Source organism: Podarcis raffonei, chromosome 13 (genome assembly GCF_027172205.1).
Source record: "Podarcis raffonei isolate rPodRaf1 chromosome 13, rPodRaf1.pri, whole genome shotgun sequence".
Lineage (NCBI taxonomy): Eukaryota > Metazoa > Chordata > Lepidosauria > Squamata > Lacertidae > Podarcis > Podarcis raffonei.
Genome location: NC_070614.1, coordinates 4,004,221 through 4,027,412, shown reverse-complemented (window position 1 = coordinate 4,027,412; position 23,192 = coordinate 4,004,221). Strand labels below are relative to the sequence as shown.

At 41.8% G+C, this 23,192-nt stretch overlaps 1 protein-coding gene across 1 annotated transcript; it reads right to left on the bottom strand.

Moving 5' to 3' along the window:
- Positions 1-410: 410 nt before the first annotated feature.
- On the bottom strand, positions 411-22,159 carry TGFBR1 (transforming growth factor beta receptor 1). The gene is made up of 10 exons (XM_053360662.1): positions 22,013-22,159; positions 14,776-15,027; positions 14,210-14,455; positions 11,275-11,505; positions 10,065-10,232; positions 8,132-8,288; positions 6,115-6,239; positions 5,899-6,029; positions 1,781-5,059; positions 411-1,446 (listed from the first exon to the last, which is right to left on the bottom strand). The coding sequence occupies exons 1-9, from the start codon at positions 22,143-22,145 to the stop codon at positions 4,934-4,936; spliced, it is 1,569 nt and encodes a 522-aa protein (XP_053216637.1). The 5' UTR covers positions 22,146-22,159; the 3' UTR covers positions 411-1,446; positions 1,781-4,933.
- Between the last annotated feature and the right edge of the window lie 1,033 nt (positions 22,160-23,192).

Here is a 23,192-nt window from a genome sequence, read left to right as displayed (position 1 = left end):
CTGTTTGGACAGATGTTAATTAGTTCAAGACACCATGAACAACTAAATTCTATTCCCAACCAGCACCTCCATTTTTGTCAAATCAAAGTGCTTATAAAAGTCAACAGATCTAAGCTCAGAATTCAAATAATGGTCGTTGATATTTTCTCCTTGAGCAGAACCCCCACCCTCCAGGACAATCTGTTTTTTAAACTGTAGGGGAATTTAAATAGATGTTTGTGATACTACATGCTGGGGACTGCTGTTCAAAGGGGCCTGGTGTGAGCCTCAGCAGTTCTGTTTAATTTTCACAGGATTACTATGCCTTAAAAAAGTGGGGGCAGGGAGAGAACAGGCATCAAAACAAATCAATGTTCAGGAACAGCAAGCAGCTTCATTTCCCAAAAAGAAAGCACAAGCATGTCATCTACTAAGAAGAAAGAAAATCTATAATTGCTTTTATTATTTTCTACTGTAGTGTTAGCACTTAACAACAATACTCATTCTTAGACTATTTACAATCCTCTGTCGTAGACTCTACTGCACATACATTATCAAGCATAAATGGGGCAATGAACAATTCTGTAAGGCTTAAAAGTAACACATTTGTACAGATGCTCAAAATTTATCATCCAAAATGTAAAAATGTATGTGTCATTACCCATATAACTCTGAAAGAGCTGGTGCTATTTCAACAAAACAGAGAACATATTTGCAAAAAAAAGAAAAAGAAAAAAGAAATGCGCAATCTGACAAAATATACAATCAGCTTGATCCAGGGCTGGTTTAAACATGCAGATGCTCCAGTATGCACATGTAGCTCCTACAAAACCAGCATCAGAGCCTTGAGTGTACATCCATCTCTGAAGCCAACAGGAAAGCTCACATTAGCAGATCTTCAAGAGCACACACAGAGCTTTGTATCAGAACCAGCAAGGTTTTAGGTTTATGCATATAATACTCATATTTTAAAGAGACATGTAATTGCCAACCTTGAGAATGTTCTGAAAAAATATTAAACCTTATATACAGAATGAGGTAAATGTACCTTGGTCTTTTTAAGAGGTAATTTAAGTTTAAAGCAAGTTTTTACATGTTAAAAAAAATCAAGTACCATTCAAACCATTTTAATGGCACAGTATGAACAAGGAGCTAGCTTAAAAAGTGGATCCATGGCACTCAGTTGACAGGTGGTTATTTTGCTAGAATAGCCTCTTACTAGGTATGAATCTGCAAAACTATGCCACTCATATATACAGATATTTTTAGGTTTACAAGACATGAAGGTGTGAAAGGCTACAAAAATCTGAAAAGGCAAATAAAAATGTTATGATAAAACTCCAACTCTTAAGGATTAAGAGTACCTAAAGTTACAGCACTCAAGACATCTGAGTAACAAGGTTTGCTACTGTTCCTTTGATGTGTCTTGTAAGCAATTGGATCATATGTCCAAGATCTGAACAGCAACTGTACAGTGGTGCCCCCGCAAGACGAACGCCTCGCAAGACGGAAAACCCGCTAGACGAAAGGGTTTTCCGTTTTGGAGGCGCTTCGCAAAACGAATTTCCCTATGGGGTTGCTTCGCAAGACGAAAAAATCTTGCGTCCCCCCGCGGTTTTTTCCCGCTTTTTTTGCCCTTTTCCTAAGCCGCTAAGCCGCTTATCAGCTGTTCCGCTGATGAGCCGCTTGACAGCTGTAGCGCTAATCCGCTAAGCTGTCAATGGGCTTGCTTCGCAAGACGAAAAAACCGCTAGACAAAGAGAATCGCGGAACGGATTCTTTTAGTCTAGCGAGGCACCACTGTAATGCTATTTTTAAAAAACTTTATAAAAACCCTTATTAAACAAATGTGTACTGTGCAGTACACATTACACAACAGCTTTCATCAAAATTTTACCAAATTTTTAAAGGTATAACATTCAAATGTTTTGAGTGCCAAAATATTTTGGTCCCCATGGACTCTCAAGAGCAAAACAAAAACTGAAAAAAAATATGAATACTTGTCTAGCTGCTTAAAGATGCATATCAGAGCTGTTGTGATGGTGAATCTGAGTCTAAATTGGAAACCATTTTTTAAATTCTTAAAAAATTACCTCCAAAGAGAAGCAAGCTTTTAAGACTTCCATCCCTGATTTCTAAGATTATTATCCAGGTTAGCAAATGGCTCCCAGCTTCCTTCCCCACTGTTCCTCTAGCCCCCAAAGCACATTCCCCACCTATCATTTTGCTTTACCTTAAAATGGGAAATGAAGGTGATGGTTTGTACATCTCTTAACAGATGCACTCTGATGTGCTTTGCAGGGCATAAGGACCGAAAGTGGTGGCTGTTAAGAACTGGCAACCTCTAGCCCTTTAGGACCTTAATTACCAAGGGACACTGCTTTCAGTCCTAAACGAGGTTAAGTGAATCAGGAGGATAGAAAAGTGCCATTCCCATTCCATACCTGAAGGTAAAGAAAAGAAAGTGCTTTGCAAGTTGGAAGGGATGGTAGTGGCAGTGGGGAGGGGAGGGGGATGGCAATAGGATAGCAGAGTAAAAGGAAGGGAACAGGTGAACCGTCTGAGCCACTCAGACTGGCTCTGTACAAGTTTTTCTGTTAGGGGCAGAATTGGGGAAATCCAGAACCAATCTGAGGGAAGCCTTAGAGGATATGCCCATCCCTAATCTACATGTGACTTTACAAGCAACAGATTAAAAAAGTTCTATGTAATATATACAGGCACTCATTCGAAAGATATTGACAAATTATCAATGGAAAACATGACTAAAATTATATCATCACAGCTGAAGCCACAAATAACAAAGTACAATTTTCATGATATACAATTTTCCTGCTGCAACGTCTATTTTAAGAACTGCTAAAAAATTAACCTCATAATTTTCTCTAGACTAAAATAGAAAAATCATTTTGGCATGAGTGAATCATGGGAAGTTAAGGATTGATAACTGGTATGCAGGCAGCGCCCCATTTATGCACATTCAGTATTTGTGCGACTGTGTAGACATGCACCACACTGAACCTGAAAGTGACTTGGAAATGTAATACTGTAAAGACATCACTGAAATATCACTAAAGGGCGGAATGGGGTGGGTGGGGGAGGAATGGGGCGGCTGCAGGCTTTCTCAATGGGTTTCAATTATACGCAATTTCACAAATGTGCACAAAACGGGGGGCTGCCAGTACAGCTAACCAATATTATTTTCATTCTACATCACTGTAAAAAATTGCAGGTGGGCAAAGTCTTCACCTTTTCAATTATGTCTGCATTGAAGAAAGACAAACTTAAATAGGTAGTTTTTGCTTGCTAGCTTATTTTAACTTTTATGGAAATCAAAAGTATTTTTTAAAAAAGATTTTAGTTTTTCATGGTTCTTCATAAATGTAACTAGCTTGAAGATGCATTAATAGAAATTTGATTTGTGCACCAGATATAAGATTTACATAAATGAAACCCAAAATACACCTTAAAACGCAAGCACAGTTTTTCAGTATTGTAGATGTAACAGTATTTTACATCCAGCAGCAAATTTTACAGCTACCTGTATGCACCGGAAAACAAATGGTATATTACTATCCAACTGTGATTTAGTAATAATAATAGATGGAGGTTTCAAAGCAGTGACTTTCAAGGCGAGCCACAAGCTGTGCAAATACTTCCACATGTGAAGCTCTTGTCACCAAACAGGAGTTGGCCTGCATGGAGAAGTCCAATGGCACCACATTTTAGGAGCGTGGGGACCTAGATTCAGTCCTTACACATCTCCAGATATATACAATTGGTGAGGTCAGAGCCAATAGTGCCAACCATCTGTTAAGAAAGCACATACTGACCTGACCAGCAAGATCACACAACAGCTACAGATGCTAGGGAAAGTCTACTGCTTTGCACACAAGGACTGCATACAATAAGGCTACCCAAATGCAATGTTTTTACACATGGATTACCCTTCAAGAAGCAGGGAAACAGGTGACACTTTAGTAAAGAGCGCTGTTCTTTGAATGGGTAAGGGTCTGTGCAGAAAAAAAATCCCCCCGCCCCAGATAATATTAGAGTGCTAAAATTTATTTTCTTGGATTAAGCCCTCATATCAAATTTTAAAAGAATCTTGAAGTACTCTTTACGGGTCATTAAAAGTTAAGTGCCACTTTTGACACCACAATTCATTGTGATGCACAACTTTAATAACAGCACAGAATTAATTTATATACTTAAAATTCCTAGTCTTCAGAATTAAGAGGTTTTGGTAAAAAGAATTCCAAATGTAGTATAAAATTCCCTTTTAGTTAAGATATATTTTATCATTCTACAAGCACCAAAGGCTTTGCATATACCTACTGAAGTGCATTACAAAAATTGAAAAGTGGCACTTCCTGGTACAGTACAATCTATTTTGAAGGCATGTAATGTTCTGAAGCAAAACAACAGAAATACAAAATATAACTGCATATGTTGTATATGTTCTTCCAGAGTGGATGAGGTAATGTCTTCAAATCCTGATAAATACGTCCAACAGTAAGTGTCCTAGTAGCCAAAAAACTACACAATCTGATAAGAATAAGCCAAGAGTGGTTCAGAATATAGTGTGCCATCATGAACAAAGCAAATAGCTTTAAAAACTTTCAAGATATCCTTCAGTGCGATAGTGTGCACGAGCATCGTCTTCATGTTCTCAACGAAACAGGGACCAGCGTTAATCCTTGGAAAACCAATTTATGTTTTACTGAAGCGGAAGTGTCCTGGGAAAGAGGAGTCCGTAGTGCAAGGTAGGGAGCTGTACAAAGTTTTACTGCATCTATAGAAATCCTGGGCTAATAACTGATCTTCCTATTTTGTACAAAAGGCAGGAATATCCTTCTGTTCCCCCAGTGAGGTAGAACAATTAGCCTTCTTAATGCACAAATTAGGTGCAGATATGGTCCTTTAAAAGTCTCCTTCAGTAACACCTCCACGATTACATTTTTATGCCTTCTTGCTGACTGAGCTGTGACAGTGTTTTCTTTATGCGTAAAGCTGTTAGCCTTGCTGCACCATTGGCATACCAACATTCCCGCATAATTTTGGCCATTACTCGCAAGGCCTGTAAAGAAGTGAAACAGAAGTTTAGTCTTCATACCGTAACTTCTCATCTTTTTGTATCTCAGTGCTATGAATTTTCCACTGACATAAAATTGGTATTTAATTTAGCATATTTGATTGGCATATTAGTAAGCAGAGCTGTGGCATTAATGTTTTAACATGTGGCATTAACTTTTTTTCATTAGCCAGTTGAACTGAAATATCTGACTGTGGAAGATTCCATAAAGTACACTTAGTGTGATTGAAATGTTATTTTCAAACAAACTCTAAGCTTTACTTGGAAAAAATTTCAAACACTGTGAAGTTTTAGAATCTAAAAGATAATTTGAATTGGAGTACTAGCCATTATTTTAAGATGTAAAAATTCATTGACATAATTATTATTCCACAGGTTAAATTTTAAGAAAGAACACTGAAAAACTATATTAACATGCTTGTGTGTGTACAGTTCCTAAGGATAACGACATGAAAAGTTACATATTTTCAATCCAATTTAATTTCCTTCTAGCTGTGCAATATAATTTGTATTATCAATTCTCTTACTAATTACCGTAATTTTATAAAATCATGCATTTCTAAAAATTGAAAATTTCCTATAGAAAAGCATTTCACTGGGAAATTTTCTGCACCCCACACTGCTATTCTTGTTAATATATTGCATATTTGTGTGATTAGGTATGTCCCATAGTTAAAGGCATAAGGTGAACGGATATCCTTCAAGGCACAATCAAGTTTCATTTTTGAGTATGTAACTCAATGTTTTTATTTTAAAAAATTCAAACTAAGCTGCTTTATACATTTTTAAATATTCTCATTTTGATACAGCTTGAAAAACCTTACCTCACAGCTCTGCCATCGGTTAGGAATATTGGGTCGAAGTTTCTGTTCACAAACAACTTTCCTCATTTCTTCAACTGAAGGATCAGAAGGAACCAGGTCATAATATGGTAGTTGGTAATCTTCATGAATTCCTAAAATGTGTAAACCAAGCTGTATGTTAACTGTTGTCATGACAGAATCTTAAGTCAATTCTGTTTCATTTCTATTTGTACCTACCACCAATTGAACATCGCCGAGCTATTTCCCAGAACACTAATCCCATTGCATAAATATCTGCTCTTTTGAAAGACTCAAAATGCTTCATGTTTATGGAATCATCAAGTACTTCAGGAGCCATGTACCTATCAAAATGAAAACCAGTATGTTTTATTGATCAAGCAGTGGTCTCTAAACATAGTTATCATTTCTCTTTAATTAGGCACTAGAAACAGTTGAGCCACTCTGCCAATTAGGCATTACACAATAATGACATTCTCAAGATGCTTACTATTGACCTGGCTCTACGTTTCAACCAAGACTTTTAAAAAGTAGGAACTTCTGCATAACTGAGAGGCATGCAGAAGTTCCAATCATTTCAGGACAGGGACACCCTGTTATGTGACTGAATATGTGGGCTATGAACGTGTGACTCTTCCTGCTCCATGTCCATTTCTTTGCTCTCTAAACTGGACTTACGCAAAGAGAGCACAGACACTTGTTTTTCTACAACTGAACCTGACAGGATTCAAAATGCCATGGTGCAGATTGTGTGCAGAGAGAAGAAAGCAGGACGTTCTGAACACCCCACCATAGGCAGAAAAGGAAAAGTGGCGTATACATACAGAACAGTGCTATATCTGCTGGAGGTTGTGTGGTAAATGAAAGTTTTCCCCCTCCCAGTTTTACTGAGAAGGACTCTAACACCTCTCCTCATCTCCCTGCTTCTCAGTAGTGTTTGCACAAGCCTTCTGTCATCCCAAAAGGAAGCTTTGTATATTTTCAAACTTTTTATTAGAAGAGTATTTAGAAATCCAGAGTGGAAGCAGATGTGGCTAGTCTAAGTCATATCAGGGTAAAGGAAGCTCCAAGAAAGGGAGCCATTGCATGTTACCCCCTCTGCTTCTCTTATTTCATGGATCTTGCTCACCTACAGATCTCAAGATCTGAACTTTTCTTGGTCTATTTAAATTTCCTTGCAGTTCCTCTGGGTTTTACACCAAAAAAGGCCATTTCCCTGCCTAGTTCTACTTCTACAATAGGATCTATTCAAGATTATAAACCAAGCAAGGTGAAACTTGTAACAAGTAACCATTGCACTGGTTTGTTTTTTAATCCCTGCACCTGTGTGTCAAACTACAAAGCCATTTTACATACTATCATGCCATTTTGGCAACTAAACCTTTAGATCAATTTGAGCAGGCTTTTATTCAAGTTTGGTAATCTCTCAAAAATAAGCAAAGCAATACTACTATTTAAAGGGTAATCAGGTCCACTGTAATAATATCTGCAGTGTGTAATTTTGTTCCGGAATGATCCCACAGTAATAGTTCAGTGAAGACACATGTGAGATACAGGTTCGAGTACATAGGCTACATAAAATGGTCCATATAGATGTTTATCTCTTTACCAGCTGCTGCAAGAACAAGGCTCATGGCAGGTTAAAGCAGCCTAGCCCCTTAGCTGCACTTAAGTAGCAACTATGTTTAAAAATACAAATCTATATTATAATTTACAATGATTTTCAAAACACTAATTACTCTGCAAAAGGCAGGTAGGTTTGGGTGACTGAAAAATAAATGTTCTGAGAAATTGGGCACACTCTTCTCCTTCGCAGTAATTTTGTTTTTATTATATCAACAAGATGACTATGGGGGAAAGGAACAAAGCACCTTCCGATCACCTATTTAAGAGAAGGCACTACCCAGAAGTTCTAGATCATTCACCAATAAGGAGGCATGGAGGCTGGGAGTGAGGAGAAGGAGCACTACTGCAACCACCAGCAATATTTCAACACCACCAGTTACACTGTCAGGTGAGTTATGGTAACAAACAGCAATTATCTATGTAGCTTCACAGTTGTGTGGGAAACTGATCCTTAACCCCCAAACAGCACAATACTGCACTATGCTGGTTTCCATTATTAGAATGCCTGCTCTCCAAGAGACCCTGGGGGAACCGTACATTTAAGTTTAGGGCTATGTTTATCAGTCTCTTTAATATAATATATTCTGTTTTTAAAGAGTGTTAATTTTACCTTTTTGTTCCCACCCTGTGGTTTGGTGCAATATCTATTGTGTCTGTAGCTGAATCATGTCTTACTGCCAGGCCTAAATCTGCAATACAACAGGTACCATTTTTCTTTACTAATATGTTCTTTGATTTCAGGTCTCTATGAGCTATAGCTGGTTTTCCTGCATTAAAAAAAAAAAAAAACACAGAGAGAAAATTATTAATCAACTAGTGCATCTGCCTAGAAATTTCTTAATTATGCATTTAAATTGAAATTCAAAGCTGATCTTTGGCAATTGTTCAAGTCAAATAAAGCAACTTTCATACACGGTACCAAAGTATAAGAGTTTGTAGAGGTAAAGGCGGGTGGACATAAATTTTGTTCTTGTAGCTTTCCCAAGAGAATTGTTAATTTTGTTAAGCACTTGACAAATATGAACGTTACTGATACAACGTGAAGTGCCTAGGAAAGGTGCAATGAAAATAATGCTGCTGCTGCTGTAATAATTACTTATCCTATTAATTTGAGTACCTTAAATAAATTTGGGTACTAGTCATTCAGACCATAACTCAACATTTCCCTGGATACCAGGATGAGACAACCACCTTTCCATCTGTTCTGAACAAAGGCATGGTGCAAAAAAACCTTTTGTCTGTGAGTGCAGCAGTGGCTGATAAGGACCCTCTCCCCAATGGTGTGGCTAAGAAGAGGAGCGTGCTAATATAATTTTGTGGCATTTCCCCCTGCCCCTTTGGATGTGGCAGCTATTTTGTGTTATACTATGTTCTCACACCAGCCCATTGCACTTTCTCAAAATTCAGCTGGCCCACAAAGGTTGGCAACCTCGGCATAGGGAATAATGAGCAAGCTGGACCTATGGCCTGACTCGGTAGAAAAGAAGCTTTATTTATTTAACTGAAGTTATATAGCTGCTCCATAACATAAGTGCTCCGGGCATCTCACAAAATAAAATATTTTAATTTGATGAAATAATAATAGCAATTAAAATAAAATTAAAAATATAATTAAAATACAGATTTTTCTAAAGTAATATAGAATCCCATATTGAAATACACCTCATTAATAAAATGTTTTAAAAGCTTCCAGATGCATAAAGTACACAGTACTGGCATTCTTTTAGTCCACCTTTGCCTTTGAGTCTCGCTTGGGCAAGCAGGATTTTAGTTGCAACATATGAGAGGAGGACTGATGAACTGACTACTGAGCACTGGGAAAAGTAGTTTGTATTGCATACTTTGTTATTATTTATTTATTTATTGCAATTTATATACCACCCTATACCCGCAGGTCTCAGGGTGGTTCACAGAATAAAATCAAAACGTAAAACCACAAAATACATAATCAAAATGAAAGTAACAACCACCCAATAACAGCCCCCATTATTCCACTGCTCTTGGCATGACAATCCAAATTTCAATTAAATCAACATACACTTTTTAATGTGCTAAGTTGCATCTCAGTGTTTCACATTTGCCCATATAAGATGATAGAGAGGAATTTATTAAATGACTAATTCCTCTGCTTGGGGTGGAGGGAAATACTACACTGACAGAACATGTGGATGTGTTTTCTACTATTGCTATTAAAAATGCAAACTAATAAAAAAAACATATTTTTAAAATCTGAACCCAAAATTAGCAGGAAACTAACCGAAGTTTGTTTTATATAGAATTAAGACTAGAAGAGAAATAGGGATATATAAAGACATATTTTGTCTGAAACTAAACTGCCATGAGAGTTTATGAGGCATCTCAAATGTAAGTAAATGCTGTTATAAATTGCTCAAAAAGGCTGCTATGTGTTGTCTAATGTGCTTTACAGGGAGATTATATATGTTTAATATATAAGAAATCTTAAGAACACAAGCATAACCATGTGATTTTTTCTCCTATTAGGTCCATATTAATAATGCTACATACTTAATTTAGTAAATTACCTTGAGTGCCAACAATCTCCATGTGAAGATGTGCAAGTCCACTGGCAGTAGACAAAGCTAGTTTTATCATTCCTTCCACAGTAACGGTATACCTGTTTAGGTAATCGAAGAGAGAGCCATGCTCATGATAATCTGACACCAGCCACAGCTGTGTCCATGTACCATTATCTGAAAAAAACAACCCCAGAAGAAATAAAATAAGCATTTCCAAAAGCAAAAAATAAAAATTATTATCTTGTATGTGGTAAGCATTTCATTTAACCATGGTCTCTTTCTACTAAGTTCTTTAGCATCTACTGATGCTAAAACATAAGAAATGGTGAAAGCTGTAATCCTGCATACACCATCTGTTTCAATCCCAATGAAGTCATTGAATCATAGAGATGAAAGGGACTCCAAGGATCATCTAGTCAATGATATTTAAGCAGTTTGTGTAATTGCAAACAACTGAATAATGATTTTTTTGTTTTTGAAAATACAAAGATCACCAGAACATTTGAAATCTGGTGATTTATTTCTTCTTCACTCATTAAAATAAATTATATGCCCTTTTCCAAGACTATTCCTAGAAACTCACAATCTTAACAGTTTTTTGAAAGTACTGTACAATCAATACCTAAAAAATTTAACTAACACAAAATAGTTACTAGCAGATTCTTATTCAGATTAGTAATCCTATGAAACAAATTAAAACAATTTTGTCATTAAAAACAGGGTAATGACTTGGCATTTAACTAGCCACCTGAAAGCTAACATGGAAGGAACCAACTATGCTTCCCTTGAGGAAATTCTACAACATGGGAATACCAGGGTGAAGGCTGTTTTGTGCCTGCCAGCTTACTTGACCTTACTGGCAGGCTTACAAACTATAACTGATCTTAGTGCCCATGCAGATTCATAATTGTGTGCTGCAATTCTAAATCAATTATATGAGCAGCATTTCATTCAAAAGAGGGAAGACATTTTTTCCTCACTGCAAGTTTCTGGGTATTTCCAGGAGATGAAGAATGGTGGCAATTTATCCATCATCTTTGAACTTTACAACTCTATGATTCACAGAATAGAAATTAATATGGGGCATATACAAGAAACAAACACACTAATGTGAAGCCAATGTAGAAATTACTTCAAACTGACAAAGTGCAATAGATAGCATTATGAGATTTCAACAAGCAAAAAGGGACCAGAAGCAATTTTTAAAAAACTTAACCTTTATTGTCTGCAGCTATGAACCCAAGAATATTTTCATGACGTAACATAACGGTTTGGTAGATTTCTGCTTCACGAAACCATGAACGTTCTTCTCTTGAGGAGAAAATTTTCACTGCAACTTCTTCTCCTCTCCATTTTCCACGCCAGACTTCTCCAAATCGACCCTTTCCAATACTTTCCTGAAGTACAATTGTTCTTGCAATTGTTCTTTGAACAAGTAAAGGTAAACCTAAAAAAAAAAAAAAAATAGTTTATTTTGAAAACACTGACCAAGTTTGTTACTTTTAAAGCTACCTGACTGGATAAAAAATCACTATTCATGGCTGAGATCCAAGATAACTAATTTCTTCCCGTCTTTCTTCAACATTATAAATAACACAATAGAGCACCACAACCTTTTCCTGATATATGGATCTATTGCTTTTGAGATGTGTCAACGTTTCAGTTAGTTCCTGAATAAGGAGACCAAGAAGATGTTGCTTGGTATTCAGTACAGTTGCATTTTCTGCAGGGGTTGAGCTCCAAGGGTTCCGTATATACATAAAAATGCATATACTCAAACCATTGGAGCCACTCTCATGTGAGCTCAGCCTGCTGGCTCCAGGGGCCCTGGGATGCTTTTGCAAGGTCTTACAGGGCTGTCCAATTTCCTGTAATTCTTTGAATCTTGTGGGAGCATCTTGAGGCTTCTGAAGTCAGTGCGCAGTGAGGGTCTTGCCTGCATTTAACTTGCAGGATTTCAACCAAAGGTCTTCAACTGTATACAGTTAAAATCATGCAAGTTAAATGTGACTAAGAGGCAAACGTACAAATTACAGGGCATAGTTTCTGGGAACAGATTCCAATCACTCACTCCTCAAGTTGTTCCACAGTTCCACAAATTTCCTCAGATAGCTCCCAAATACATTTTTAGTAAACATGGCAAAATATGTATGTAGGGTTGAGCTCCCCACTCTGAAATGCTGGGTTAAGGACCCAGGTTTTGATCTGGGCTTCAGATGGTAGCAACAGTGGGACATGGAAGGAGCAAAGTTCATGGTAGGAACAAAAAGGACCATATGGAAGTAGTCTTTTCTCCTTCTTTGCTATAGGAAGAGCTTTTTTACTTTTTAAAACTGAGAAGGAAGAAATACTTTGCAACTATCTTCTCTAGTTCTTTCTTGGTTTCAAATACAGGAATTCTCTATTTTAAGTAATGGACTGTGGAAAGTGAGACAAGACTGTCTTTGGTGGCTGAAACAGTTAAGTGAATCCTTTGGAAACTAAAGCCATGAAACTACACCTTCTCAGCTGTTGTTCAATTAAATATTGATGTGGTTTTTCTAGTCAGTAACTGGTATCTCTAACTTCTCTATTCAGCAGAATATTATTGAGCAAACAGTTACTACACAACATGCCAAAAGGTTACTCTGTGCACGGTTTCACCTCATTTGTAAAAAACACCAAACCGTGGTTTAGAGCAGAGCTGGCTAATCTGTGGTCCTTCAGGTACTGTTTGACTCTAACCCCCATCAGCCTCAGTCAGCAGGGCCAGTGGTTAAGAATGATCATTGTCTGTAGTCCAGCAACATCTGGAAAACCATGTGTCAGTCACCCATGGTTGATGAGTCACAGCAACACATGGGTCCCACTCTCTCCCTTTTCCTCTAGCAAGGCTGCAAGATGTTATTCCAACAAATTGCAGGAAGGCAGTAAGTTCTCCACCCATGTTCTACTTGGGTGCATGTAGCTTGTTGTGCAGTTTGTTGTGATCTCCAAACCCAGGCAAACTTTGGTTAATCTTAACTATGGATTTTGGAAAAAGGAAATGTCAGAGCACCATTTATGAAGGTAGCTTGTTTCAAATAGGGCTGGCCCAAAATAACAAGGGGCAGTTGGTTACTGTTTCACCCGCCTCAAAACTTGCAGAGTAGATTCACCTTCCACCCATCCCCCCATTAAAGGTAATGAAATCTTTTCATGAGACTGTAGAAGCAGAACTCCAGAAATAAAATAAATAGCTGCTGCAATGAAAAATGCCACTGTCACTCACTGCCTGGCCAGGTTTTATCCAGATTCTAGTCTTGCTAGCCTGCAGCCCCAACTTTCATTTAACATGGGGGGATGGGACATGCAAGTTCTAGCCTTCATAGAACTAGCAATAGGAGGCAAAATGCATAGGCACTTGTATTACCCAACCTGCCTGTATCTGCCTTGGAGCACTGGAAAATAATCTGCCACTTTAGCTCTCCTGCGAAGGAAGCAGTAGTGAGATTACAGATAAGACATTTTCCTGTGGCATTGAGACCTTTTCTTTTTGCCTACAGCTCAAACTATTTCCTATTGATATTAAGAAATCTTTCTACAGGTTTTAATACCATGTGCCTCCAATTGTTGTAATGACTATGGGACTAGGCTGGTATCCATAGCATTAATCAATGAGGTCTAATCTTCCTTGCTAGATCAAAAAAGATGGTAATACATACACACACAGATCCTGCCATACTGTTTATCCCCCAGTGTGTATTGCAAGCATTTTGGTGAGATTGTGCAGATATTAGAAATAATAAATGTTGCATATTTCAACAACATTTTGCCTTAATCTCAAGATCTATACTTTTTAGGTAGGGTTTGTCTGCAACAGAAGAAAGCATTTGAGCATGGCACTGAAACGAAACTTCAAACAAGCTTTACTTTTGGTTTGAAATCTGATTAAAATCTGAATTTCTCGCAAGTTGCTGGCAACATGATAAACTAATTATGATTTCTGCCTAGCTATATCCTCACAACCCCAGTAAAATACAATCGCAAAATGATTATTCCCGTAACATTTAGCAAGTAACTATGCTTGCGTTGCACTATTAACAATACTAGCCGCTTTAAAAGATTATGTACTAGTATGTGGGGGGGGGGGGAGAAGAGGGCAGCAGGAAGAGGGAAGAGACTCTTATTACCTGAACCTGAGCCTGAAGTCGTCATGTCATAAATTAAATCTTTTAAAGTTGTTCCCTCAGATATAAATGGAGGACGATCCATAGAAGGATCTTCTTCACTTGGAACACGATGGTGTATGACGGCACGATTATGGCAGATATACAAAATCAACATAAGTGAAATGCAAACAAAACAAACAGGTCCAGCAATGACAGCAGCCAATTCCACTGGTCCTAAATTAGAAGGCAGCTTCCTTGGGAGGGGACCTGGAAGTGGAATGGGGAGACACAGAAGACAAATAAAAATAACCTATCAGTTATATATTCAATGCCTGTATAGGTTTGTGCACTTGAATAAAACAGAAATATCTCTCTATGGACATATATCTACACAAGATTCCCCCTTCCCCCAGTTTTCAGGTAAACTTACTTGGTACATCAAAAGTGCAACACAGGAGTAGGAGATGCTACCATCTGAATAAGTCATTGGATGCTTAGATTGTTCCACTATCTGTTCTGATTTTAACTAAATTATTTTATATTGTTTCTCATATTACGCTTTCAAAATTGGGAGTGGGGAAAATTACCTGGGGTTGGAATCGGTAGCTCTATTTTATTGCAGAGGTCTCTATCACAGCAATGTGGCACAGTAATAACTCCTTCACTTGTTGAGGTGGCACAAATAAATGGCCTGTCTCTGGGAATCAGATCAACTTGTGCCACACACATGCTATTGCGTGTTATTTTCTCTCCGTTCCGTGTTACAGAAGTAAAGCAAAGTCCATCTGTTGTGCATGTAAAGTTCTCTTTTGTACAAACAAGACAGTAACACTCTAGAGCTGGGGGGAAAAGAGAGATGTTCATATTAGTTATGTTAAACACTGGTGGAGTTACAAAATCCAAGGGCTCCCAAAATATGCTTCCACTCCTAATTGCTAATTTATAACAGCATAAATTTCTTAATGCATATTTGGTGCAATAGCTGCCAAACAGCTTTCAAGTAAATCCAGGGATAAAGCAGCTAGCGTATGTAACAATAAGACAAGTTTCTACATGAATTCCTTCTATCAGTTTGGGTAAGTTGACAGCCAACATCTGGGAAAAAGAATAGCATTCCAGACATATTTTCAGATGGTTGTTTTTTGTAACCTTAACATGAAATAGGTTCACAATAACCCAAAGAACTGTGAAATTTCAAAAACAATGTGTGATATAGCCTAGCAGTCAACTGTTCATAGTGAATATTTTGTAAAACTTCACTGAGTGCATGCCAGGCCTGGGGCGCACTGATAGTATGTTTTTTGACAGAACAACTAACATGTGATGGTACTAATACAACACATCAAAAAGAACAAAGGGTTGTGTGGCACTCTAAAGAACAACAAATTTATTATGGTAAAATCTTTCATGGACCAGCGTTCACTTCATCAGATGCATGTAGTGCTATCCTGAGTTGCAGGTATATATTTTGGCTAGGGCAGGGATTTCGAAGTCAAAGGGAAATAAAATGCATAAAAAAACCACTGATAATTATGTACTGAACAGTGGTAATTTACAATGCAGATTTTGAAAGCAGGTTTTCTGACATTGGTAAGCCAATTAACACGTATGTGTTAAGGATCCTTCATCTCACAAGTGATAGCACTGAGCCTCTTGACTGTAATTCATGGTTCCACACTACAGTCTCTTTGAGATTTCCTGAATTTATGAGTAGGTTGAAATATTTCCTCACTGGCTTTTGAAGATTACAATTTCTGTGGTCACATTTGTGGTCATTTATTATTTTTTATAGAGCAGAGATGGCTTAGCTGTGGCCCATATACCGCCCCGTACCATGTGAAAAGCATGCCACCCAGATCTGTCAGGAGCAGTGGCCCCTTTTAGGGGGTCTTTTTTTTTTCTTTGACACCCTCCCCCCTTTTGAATTGCCATGGTGCTCTCAGTGTTGACTGCCCTGCAGGTACAGTCAAATGTTTTGGTCCTCAACTTCTCTTCCAATCTTCCAAAGCTTAGAGAACACTTGCTTGCTTGTCTTCAGCGTTTTCTTCTAGAACCATGAGTAGTGCTTTGAGTAGCTGGCGATGATGTTTACACTGTCCAAGAGAGATAATCGTGCATGATCAGTCCTGATAGCCAGCAGCGGGACAAACTGAAGCACTGAAGTAGCTGACTGTGCCTGCAGCAATTTCTTAAAAACTTACCAGTGAGCAATCTGAAATGGAGAGGGAATCAATGTGGAAGAAAGGGGGTATAGATGGAAAGCAATGCAATTAATGTTGTGGTGAAACCAATTTAACTTAGGAAACTGAAATCAATCAATGAAGAGGAAAAAATTGGGAGGTCTTAATGGGGCACAATGAAATGAAGCCAATGTTCACAGGAAATCAATACTGAGGAAAGAGGGGGTTAATAATATATTAATGCAGAATAAATTGATTGGTTAAGTTTCAAGGCAATTAAAGTAATTGGGGGGTAGAGGGGAAGTTCATTTATTAATGGAGCATTGGAACCCTCCTACAACAGCAGTGCCCTGGAAAGCAGAAGTGCTGCTGAATATATGTCTATCTGCTGCTGAGTCTGTTCCTCTGCCAAGCTATCTGTGTGTGTACAGCTACGTGTAAGCTGCTCTGCTGTGTGTGTAAGTGTGTACATGTACAGGCTCTTTCTGTGTAACCACACTCCCTAGTGTGTGTGCACATTGGCATGCAGCCCTTGGACAGGTAGTAAAACCCTCAATATGGTCTCCAAGCAAAACAAAAAACAAAACCCATTAACTATGCCAGCCATAGAGCTGGGTTTGTCCTATGTAGAATACAGAAGGGCATTGCTGACCTTTAACAGAATATATCATATTGGAAGATGAACAGGTAAATGAACCACTGAGGCTGTAGATTAGGTCCAGTACCAGTGTTGCCAGAGCAGACATGAGGACAGCTTTGGGGACTGGGTCTGTTACCTGGCCTGTTGTTGCAACATATCAGATTTACTCACTTGTTACATTTTAACCCTAAACTTCCTTCTAATGGAGCCCAGAGCAGCTATAATCAAATTTACCATCAGAAATAATTTTTAAACCGTTATGTAAAACTTGGGAAAACATAAAAACTGCTCACTGGAAAATCACCTGAAGGCTTGAACAAACATTTTTAGCTGTCAGTGGGATAGCAGCAATACAGGGAACACACACAATTCTGCGGGGAAAGAGTTCCACAATTGGTGTGCCACCACAGAGAAAACCTTAGCTTACGTGACTGCCAAGCCAAACAGGCTGTGTTCATTGGCAAGACTGCAGCAGATCTTAAAGTTTGAGCTGGTTGGTACTGGAAAAGGTATGCCCACAAATCCCACCTTTCTACAGCACTTCCAACTTATCAGGATTCAATTCAGCTCACTGCCCCACATCTAGCCAGCCATTGCCTACAGACACTGGTCCAGCACCTTAACTGCCTCTCCTGATTCAGATGGAATGGAGAACTGGGTATCATCAACACTCCAAACCCCTGGTTGACTTGTCCCAGTAAAGTCATATAGATATTGAACAGAACTCTGCAGGACTCTACAGCACAAGCACCAAGGGGCCCAGCCAAAGTTCTCCAGTGCTACTCTCCAGTGGAGTGGTGGTGGTTCTGGAGATAGCAGCAAAGCCACCACACCACACATGTTCCCAACTCTCTATCTATTGAGCAGTGCCAGCAACATACCATGGTCAATGGCATCAAAAGCCACAATATATGAAAATAATTAGGGTAGCACTCTCCCTGTCTCTCTTCCAAACAAACAAAAAACAGAACACAAAACCATCAGTCAAGGTGAAGCTAGACTGAAACAGGGCTAGATAATCCGCTTCATCCAGGCACTCCTACAGCAGACCATCACCAGCCATCACCTTCTCAATCACCTTGCCCAAGAAGGGGATATTTGCAACAATGCAGCAGTTGTCTTAATGTCTCTGAGTCCAGGGAAGACTTTTTGAGATAAAGCATTAAAACTGCTTGAGACTTCTATAAAGCAGCTTTCCAATAACTTGGCAGATGTATCAGAGACTTCCAATGAACACCTAGACCATAGGTCTAGGTTTCACCTACGCCTGTAGTGCCCCATAGACATGCCTGCAGTAAGGGAGTCATGGAATAACAACACTGTTCACTTTCTATTTTGTTTCTATGGCTTTCTAGACTTCTCCCAGAAGGGAAGTGTGCTGGGAACTAAAATGCAGATGTGTCTACTGTGGTGAGTAAAACAAAGAAGTGTCTACTGTGGTGAGAAAACAAAGAACACTGCAGTGGGCAACTTAGTTGGCCAGGGGTTGTCATCATGGGGCCCCAGGAAGTAACAGCTGTAGTCTGGCTGCAGGAAGTGAGAGCTGTAATTATTATTTATTGAATTTCATAGTGTTGCCATACGTCCGGGAATTCCCGGACATGTCCTCTTTTGGGGGTCCTACATGCCCACCCAGGGGGAATTTTACATTTTAAATCAAATGTCCTGTATTTTCTTTTTTTGGAAAAAACAAGTTGTGTGCGTGCTGCTCTGGTTCAGGCTCTGGTGTGGGTGGCGGCAGAGGGAACATCAGGCGACTGCCCTAAAAAAGCTCAACTTCTTGTGTCCAGATTTTTACCTCTTGAAATATACCAACCCTAAATTTCTATACCACCCTTCAGGCAGTTTACAATATAAAAACTCAAAAATACATACCATAGTAACAAACATTAACAATGACACCCACAGGGTTAGAAGGAATAGGGACACCACATCATCCTCACTCCACTCCCTGCAAGGCTGTGACACAGGAGAATTTTCTTGCTAGGCAAATTTTACAATTTACCAAAACAGCATCCATGATATCCAAAAAAGATTCACATCTAGCTCATCCGTCTCTTCTCTCATTTTCTATTACAGTACTTTCATCTCTTTCTTTCTTTCTGTCACTTAGTGGTGCCTTTCTGAATCACTGCCTTCTTGTTACATTTTAACCCTAAACTTCTACCTAAACAGATAGGTCTGTTACCTATCTTGCCTCTCTTCTCATTAGGACTGTGCATGGACGCCCAATCTGCCCTATGACCTTGATCTGCTGCTCCCAAATCAGGCCAATTCAGCCTGTGCTGCCCCAGTGGCCATCCAGCTCACCCCAGATTCAGTCTTGCAGTGGGGCCAATGTCTTTTTAAAGGGGTTTATACTCCTGTTTTAATATGCAGTTTAAAAAAAAAATTTTTTTTATTAAGGTTAAAGGGCAGGCACACCAAGACAGCATAGGATTGAATCCCCCTGCTGATCAGCTGTTAAACAGGAGGATTCAATCCTGTACAGCAGTGTTTTTCAACCTTTTTGTGTCCACGGCTCCCTTGACCAACTACATTCTTTCTGTGGCTCCCCTGTGGGGCTCAGGAGCCCAGGTATGTCACCCCTTGCTTGTAGAGCAGTCAGCCCCTCACCCTTTTTCGAATAGCCTCCCTTGTGGAGTGTTTCCTCAGCCTCCTCTCCTTGAGAATCCTTCGGGCAGCCACTGCTGCCGCCCCTGGTCTCTGAGCTGCCCTCCCGCCTGCCCCACAGGGGTCTGGGACTTGTCTGTCCATTCCCAACAGCAAAGGCTGGCTGGGCTTTCTCACCCGCTTGCTTGCTTGCTTGCTTAGCCTGAGGTTACCTCAGCTCCTGGTAACCAGCACCCCCTGACCAGCCTCATAGGCACCATTCACCTGGGGAACTTGTAGCCAGGGCTGCTGCAACCAACAGCACGCAAGCCTTTGGGAGGCAGACACGTGAAAAGGCATCAGAGGAGAGAGGAAAGAAAAGGACATAGGCTAGTGTTGCTCATGGTAACCATGACCATCATTCAGGGCACCCCATGGCACACTGGTTGAAAACCACTGCCATAGAGTACCAGTCACTACTCCTTTGCAACTGGCTGTCCTTGCACTCAAGAGAAGCAGGCCACTCACAAAGGAGCAACAACTGTAGTTTTGGGTGTCTCCATGCAACCCTTCACCAATGTGCCACAGGTGGCCACAGCAATGCAGTGAGGTACTGGATGAACCATTTGTACAGTATTATCTATGGCAGGCACCCCCAACCTGTGGCCCTCCATATGTTTTGGCCTACAACTCCCATGATCCCTAGCTAACAGGACCAGTGGTCAGGGATGATGGAAATTATAGTCAAAAACATCTGGAGGGCCAAAGGTTGGGGATGCCTGATCTATGGGCACAAATGTAAACTGCATTTTTATGGCTGATGTATGGAATCTACTGATAAAATATGAATCCAAGAATGTCTGCAACTGAAATTAATTTTTTGAACCAGGGGTGCCACAATGCATTTAAATGTATTTACGGTGGTACCTCGGGTTAAGTACTTAATTCGTTCCAGAGGTCCGTTCTTAACATGAAACTGTTGTTAACCTGAAGCACCACTAGCTAATGGGGCCTCCTGCTGCCGCCGTGCTGCTGCTGCCTGATTTCTGGTCTCATCCTGAAGCAAAGTTCTTAACCCGAGGTATTATTTCTGGGTTAGCAGAGTCTGTAACCTGAAGCGTATGTAACCCGAGGTACCACTGTATTTATCTATGTTTCTATGCTACTCTTCAGTTAAAATTCTCAGTGATGTCAGATCTGTTTTTTACTCTGCATTTTCTGACCACACAAATATGCACTGCAAAATTGGGTCATGTCTGTCCATGAAAGTCATGCCTGAGATCATGTATTTTGTATCATTGCTGCTTGCACTGAAATTTCAAGTGGTGGATGCAATGCCCCAAACTCAGGTTTTTGCACTAAGATGTTACACTGAAGTGCTGCGTCTTCAGTATGTACAGCCTTTGCATACAGATCAGCTGTGATCATAGTAGGTTAGAAGTGCTTTGTGGACTGCTTACAAAAATAGTGTAACATCAGTAGCTGTAGATGCAACTTCTACAACCACCCACACACCCATTAAAGCAACAGGCACAACGGCTTTTGAGTTCCCATGATTTTTGCCATCCTTTTTACGATTCAATGCGGTCCTTGGCATCGGTGCAGTTTTGGCCTCAGCCGCAAGCACACCGAGTTGGGATGAATGCGGACATCAGTTAAATCTCAAGGCTTAAAAACTGCTTCAAAACACAGGCATTCCTTTCTCTGCGAGCAGCACGAGGATACCGGTAGTTGCACCCTGCAAGCTTTCCGCAGCACCTCACCGTCACGGTGCGGGAACAATGCCGGGTTTCCTCCGTTGTTTCGATCACAAAGTTTCAGCCAAGTGCTGAGATAACGTGAATCATCCCAAGGGGCACCACCCTCACCTTCCTGCTGCACCTCGAACACACACGGCCGGATCGGTGCCACAGCGCCAGCCCCACGGTCGGTGCAAGAGCCCCTCTGCTCGAGGGGGCAGCCAAACTGCGTCCCGCCCCTTCCTCGCCGCAGCGAGGCCCCCACAAAGCCCAAGAGACGCCCCCCTCCCCGCGCCAAGCAGCATCTGCCCTCGGGGGCCGGTGGGGCTGGCGAGGGAGGCGGGAGGAGAACAGCGCGCGGCTCCCTCGGCTTCTGGGGCGCGCCCTAGAGTGCAATACTACACAAAAACAAGGCGCACTCCCCCAAGAAACACGCGCAGACGGGACTCTACAGGCGCCCGCTTTCTTTCTTTATTTTCCCAGGGAGGCGAATGGAAGGGGGGGCACCGGCCTTTGTGAGGGCGACTCGGCCCGCGTCCTCTCGCTCTCCCCCCCCCCCGGAGAATGCCCTCCTCCACCCCCGGGCGCTTTCTTCCCCTTCTGGGACGCCTCGGGGAGCGGCGCCATGTTGCCGAGGGGAGAGCCGGAGGCCGGTGGGCGGCGAGCAACTCACCCGTCGTCGCCTCAGGGAGGAGCAGCAGGAGCAGCAGCTGCCCGGCCGCCGCCGCCGAAGTCGCCCAGCGGAGCAGAGTAGCAGCGCAGGGGCCCCGCCGCGGGCTCGGAGGAGACGCCGCCGCCGCCGCCATTGTCCCCGTCCCGGCCCCGCCGCCGCCTCAGCCCCTCTCGCGCCCCCTCGCAGGGAGCCAGCCAGCGAGAGACGCCTCTCGCCGAGTCGCGGCCCGCACGCCCCGCCCCCAGGCCCGCTCGCGCCTCCGCCGCCTCAGCCGCCAGACGAGACGGGCGCGCAGGGTGAAAAAGGCTGCCTCCAGTCAATCGGGAGAGGGGAGCTCCTGATTGGCCGGGGTCGGCTTTCGGCCCCGCCTCCCCCTGCTGCTGCTGCTGCTGCTGCTGCAGACGCAGCCCGAACAACAAGCGGAGGGAGGGGCGGAGGGGGCGCCTGGCCTCCGCGACCCCCGGACTAGACTGAGGGAGCGGGTAGCGCCGTCGCGCGCGAGGAGATAAATAAGCGACAAGGCGGCACCCGCGGCGGGAACTTGGCGGCGCTTTCGAAGCTTCTCCCCCCTCTTCCCGTTTCTTAGCTTTGCCCCAAGGACCGCCAGCCCAAATAAATGCTCTCGGCCGGGGTCTGAAGCGAGGCGAGGGCACGCGGAGCCCCGTTGTTGCTCGTGCCGGGGGGGCGGGGGCGGGCGAGGCAGCGCCCCCTTTCCCGCTGGGTCTCCGGCAGACCCGGCTGGCCTCGCCCGGGCTCCTCTCCCGGAGCGAAATTCCCTTTTCGGACTCTTGCCTCGCCTCAGACGAGGGACGGAGTGCGCGTGAAGAGGGCCCAGCGCAGCCATTCTCCGCCTTGGGCCCTCAGGTGTTGCTGCCCTACAACTCCCATCATCCGTGGCCGCCGACCGTGCTGCTTAGGAATGATGGGAGTTGTAGTCCAACAGCAGCTGGGGACCCCAGGTTAGGAACAGCGGCTGCTCTGTCTGCCAGTCCGTTTCTGGACGACACTGGAAGCGATGCTGCTGCTGCTGCTGCTCCTTGCTTAAATTCTGCTGGGACCCAGGTGCCTGCTCAGCACCCCCTTGGTGAGCCTGCTCAGCACATCATCCGGGTGCCCCGAGGAAGCAAGTGAGCAGGAAAGGGGCTTTTTCTGCCCCTGACACACAGTCTTCCTTTTCCTT

Coding starts and splice junctions, on each gene's coding strand:
- TGFBR1 (XM_053360662.1), bottom strand. CDS start 22,145: ATGGCGGCGGCGGCGGCGTCTCCTCCGAGCCCGCGGCGGGGCCCCTGC. Junction 15,028..22,012: donor CCTCCCTGAGGCGACGACGG/GTGAGTTGCTCG, acceptor TTTTCCCCCCAG/CTCTAGAGTGTTACTGTCTT. Junction 6,030..6,114: donor TCGGCGATGTTCAATTGGTG/GTAGGTACAAAT, acceptor TACACATTTTAG/GAATTCATGAAGATTACCAA.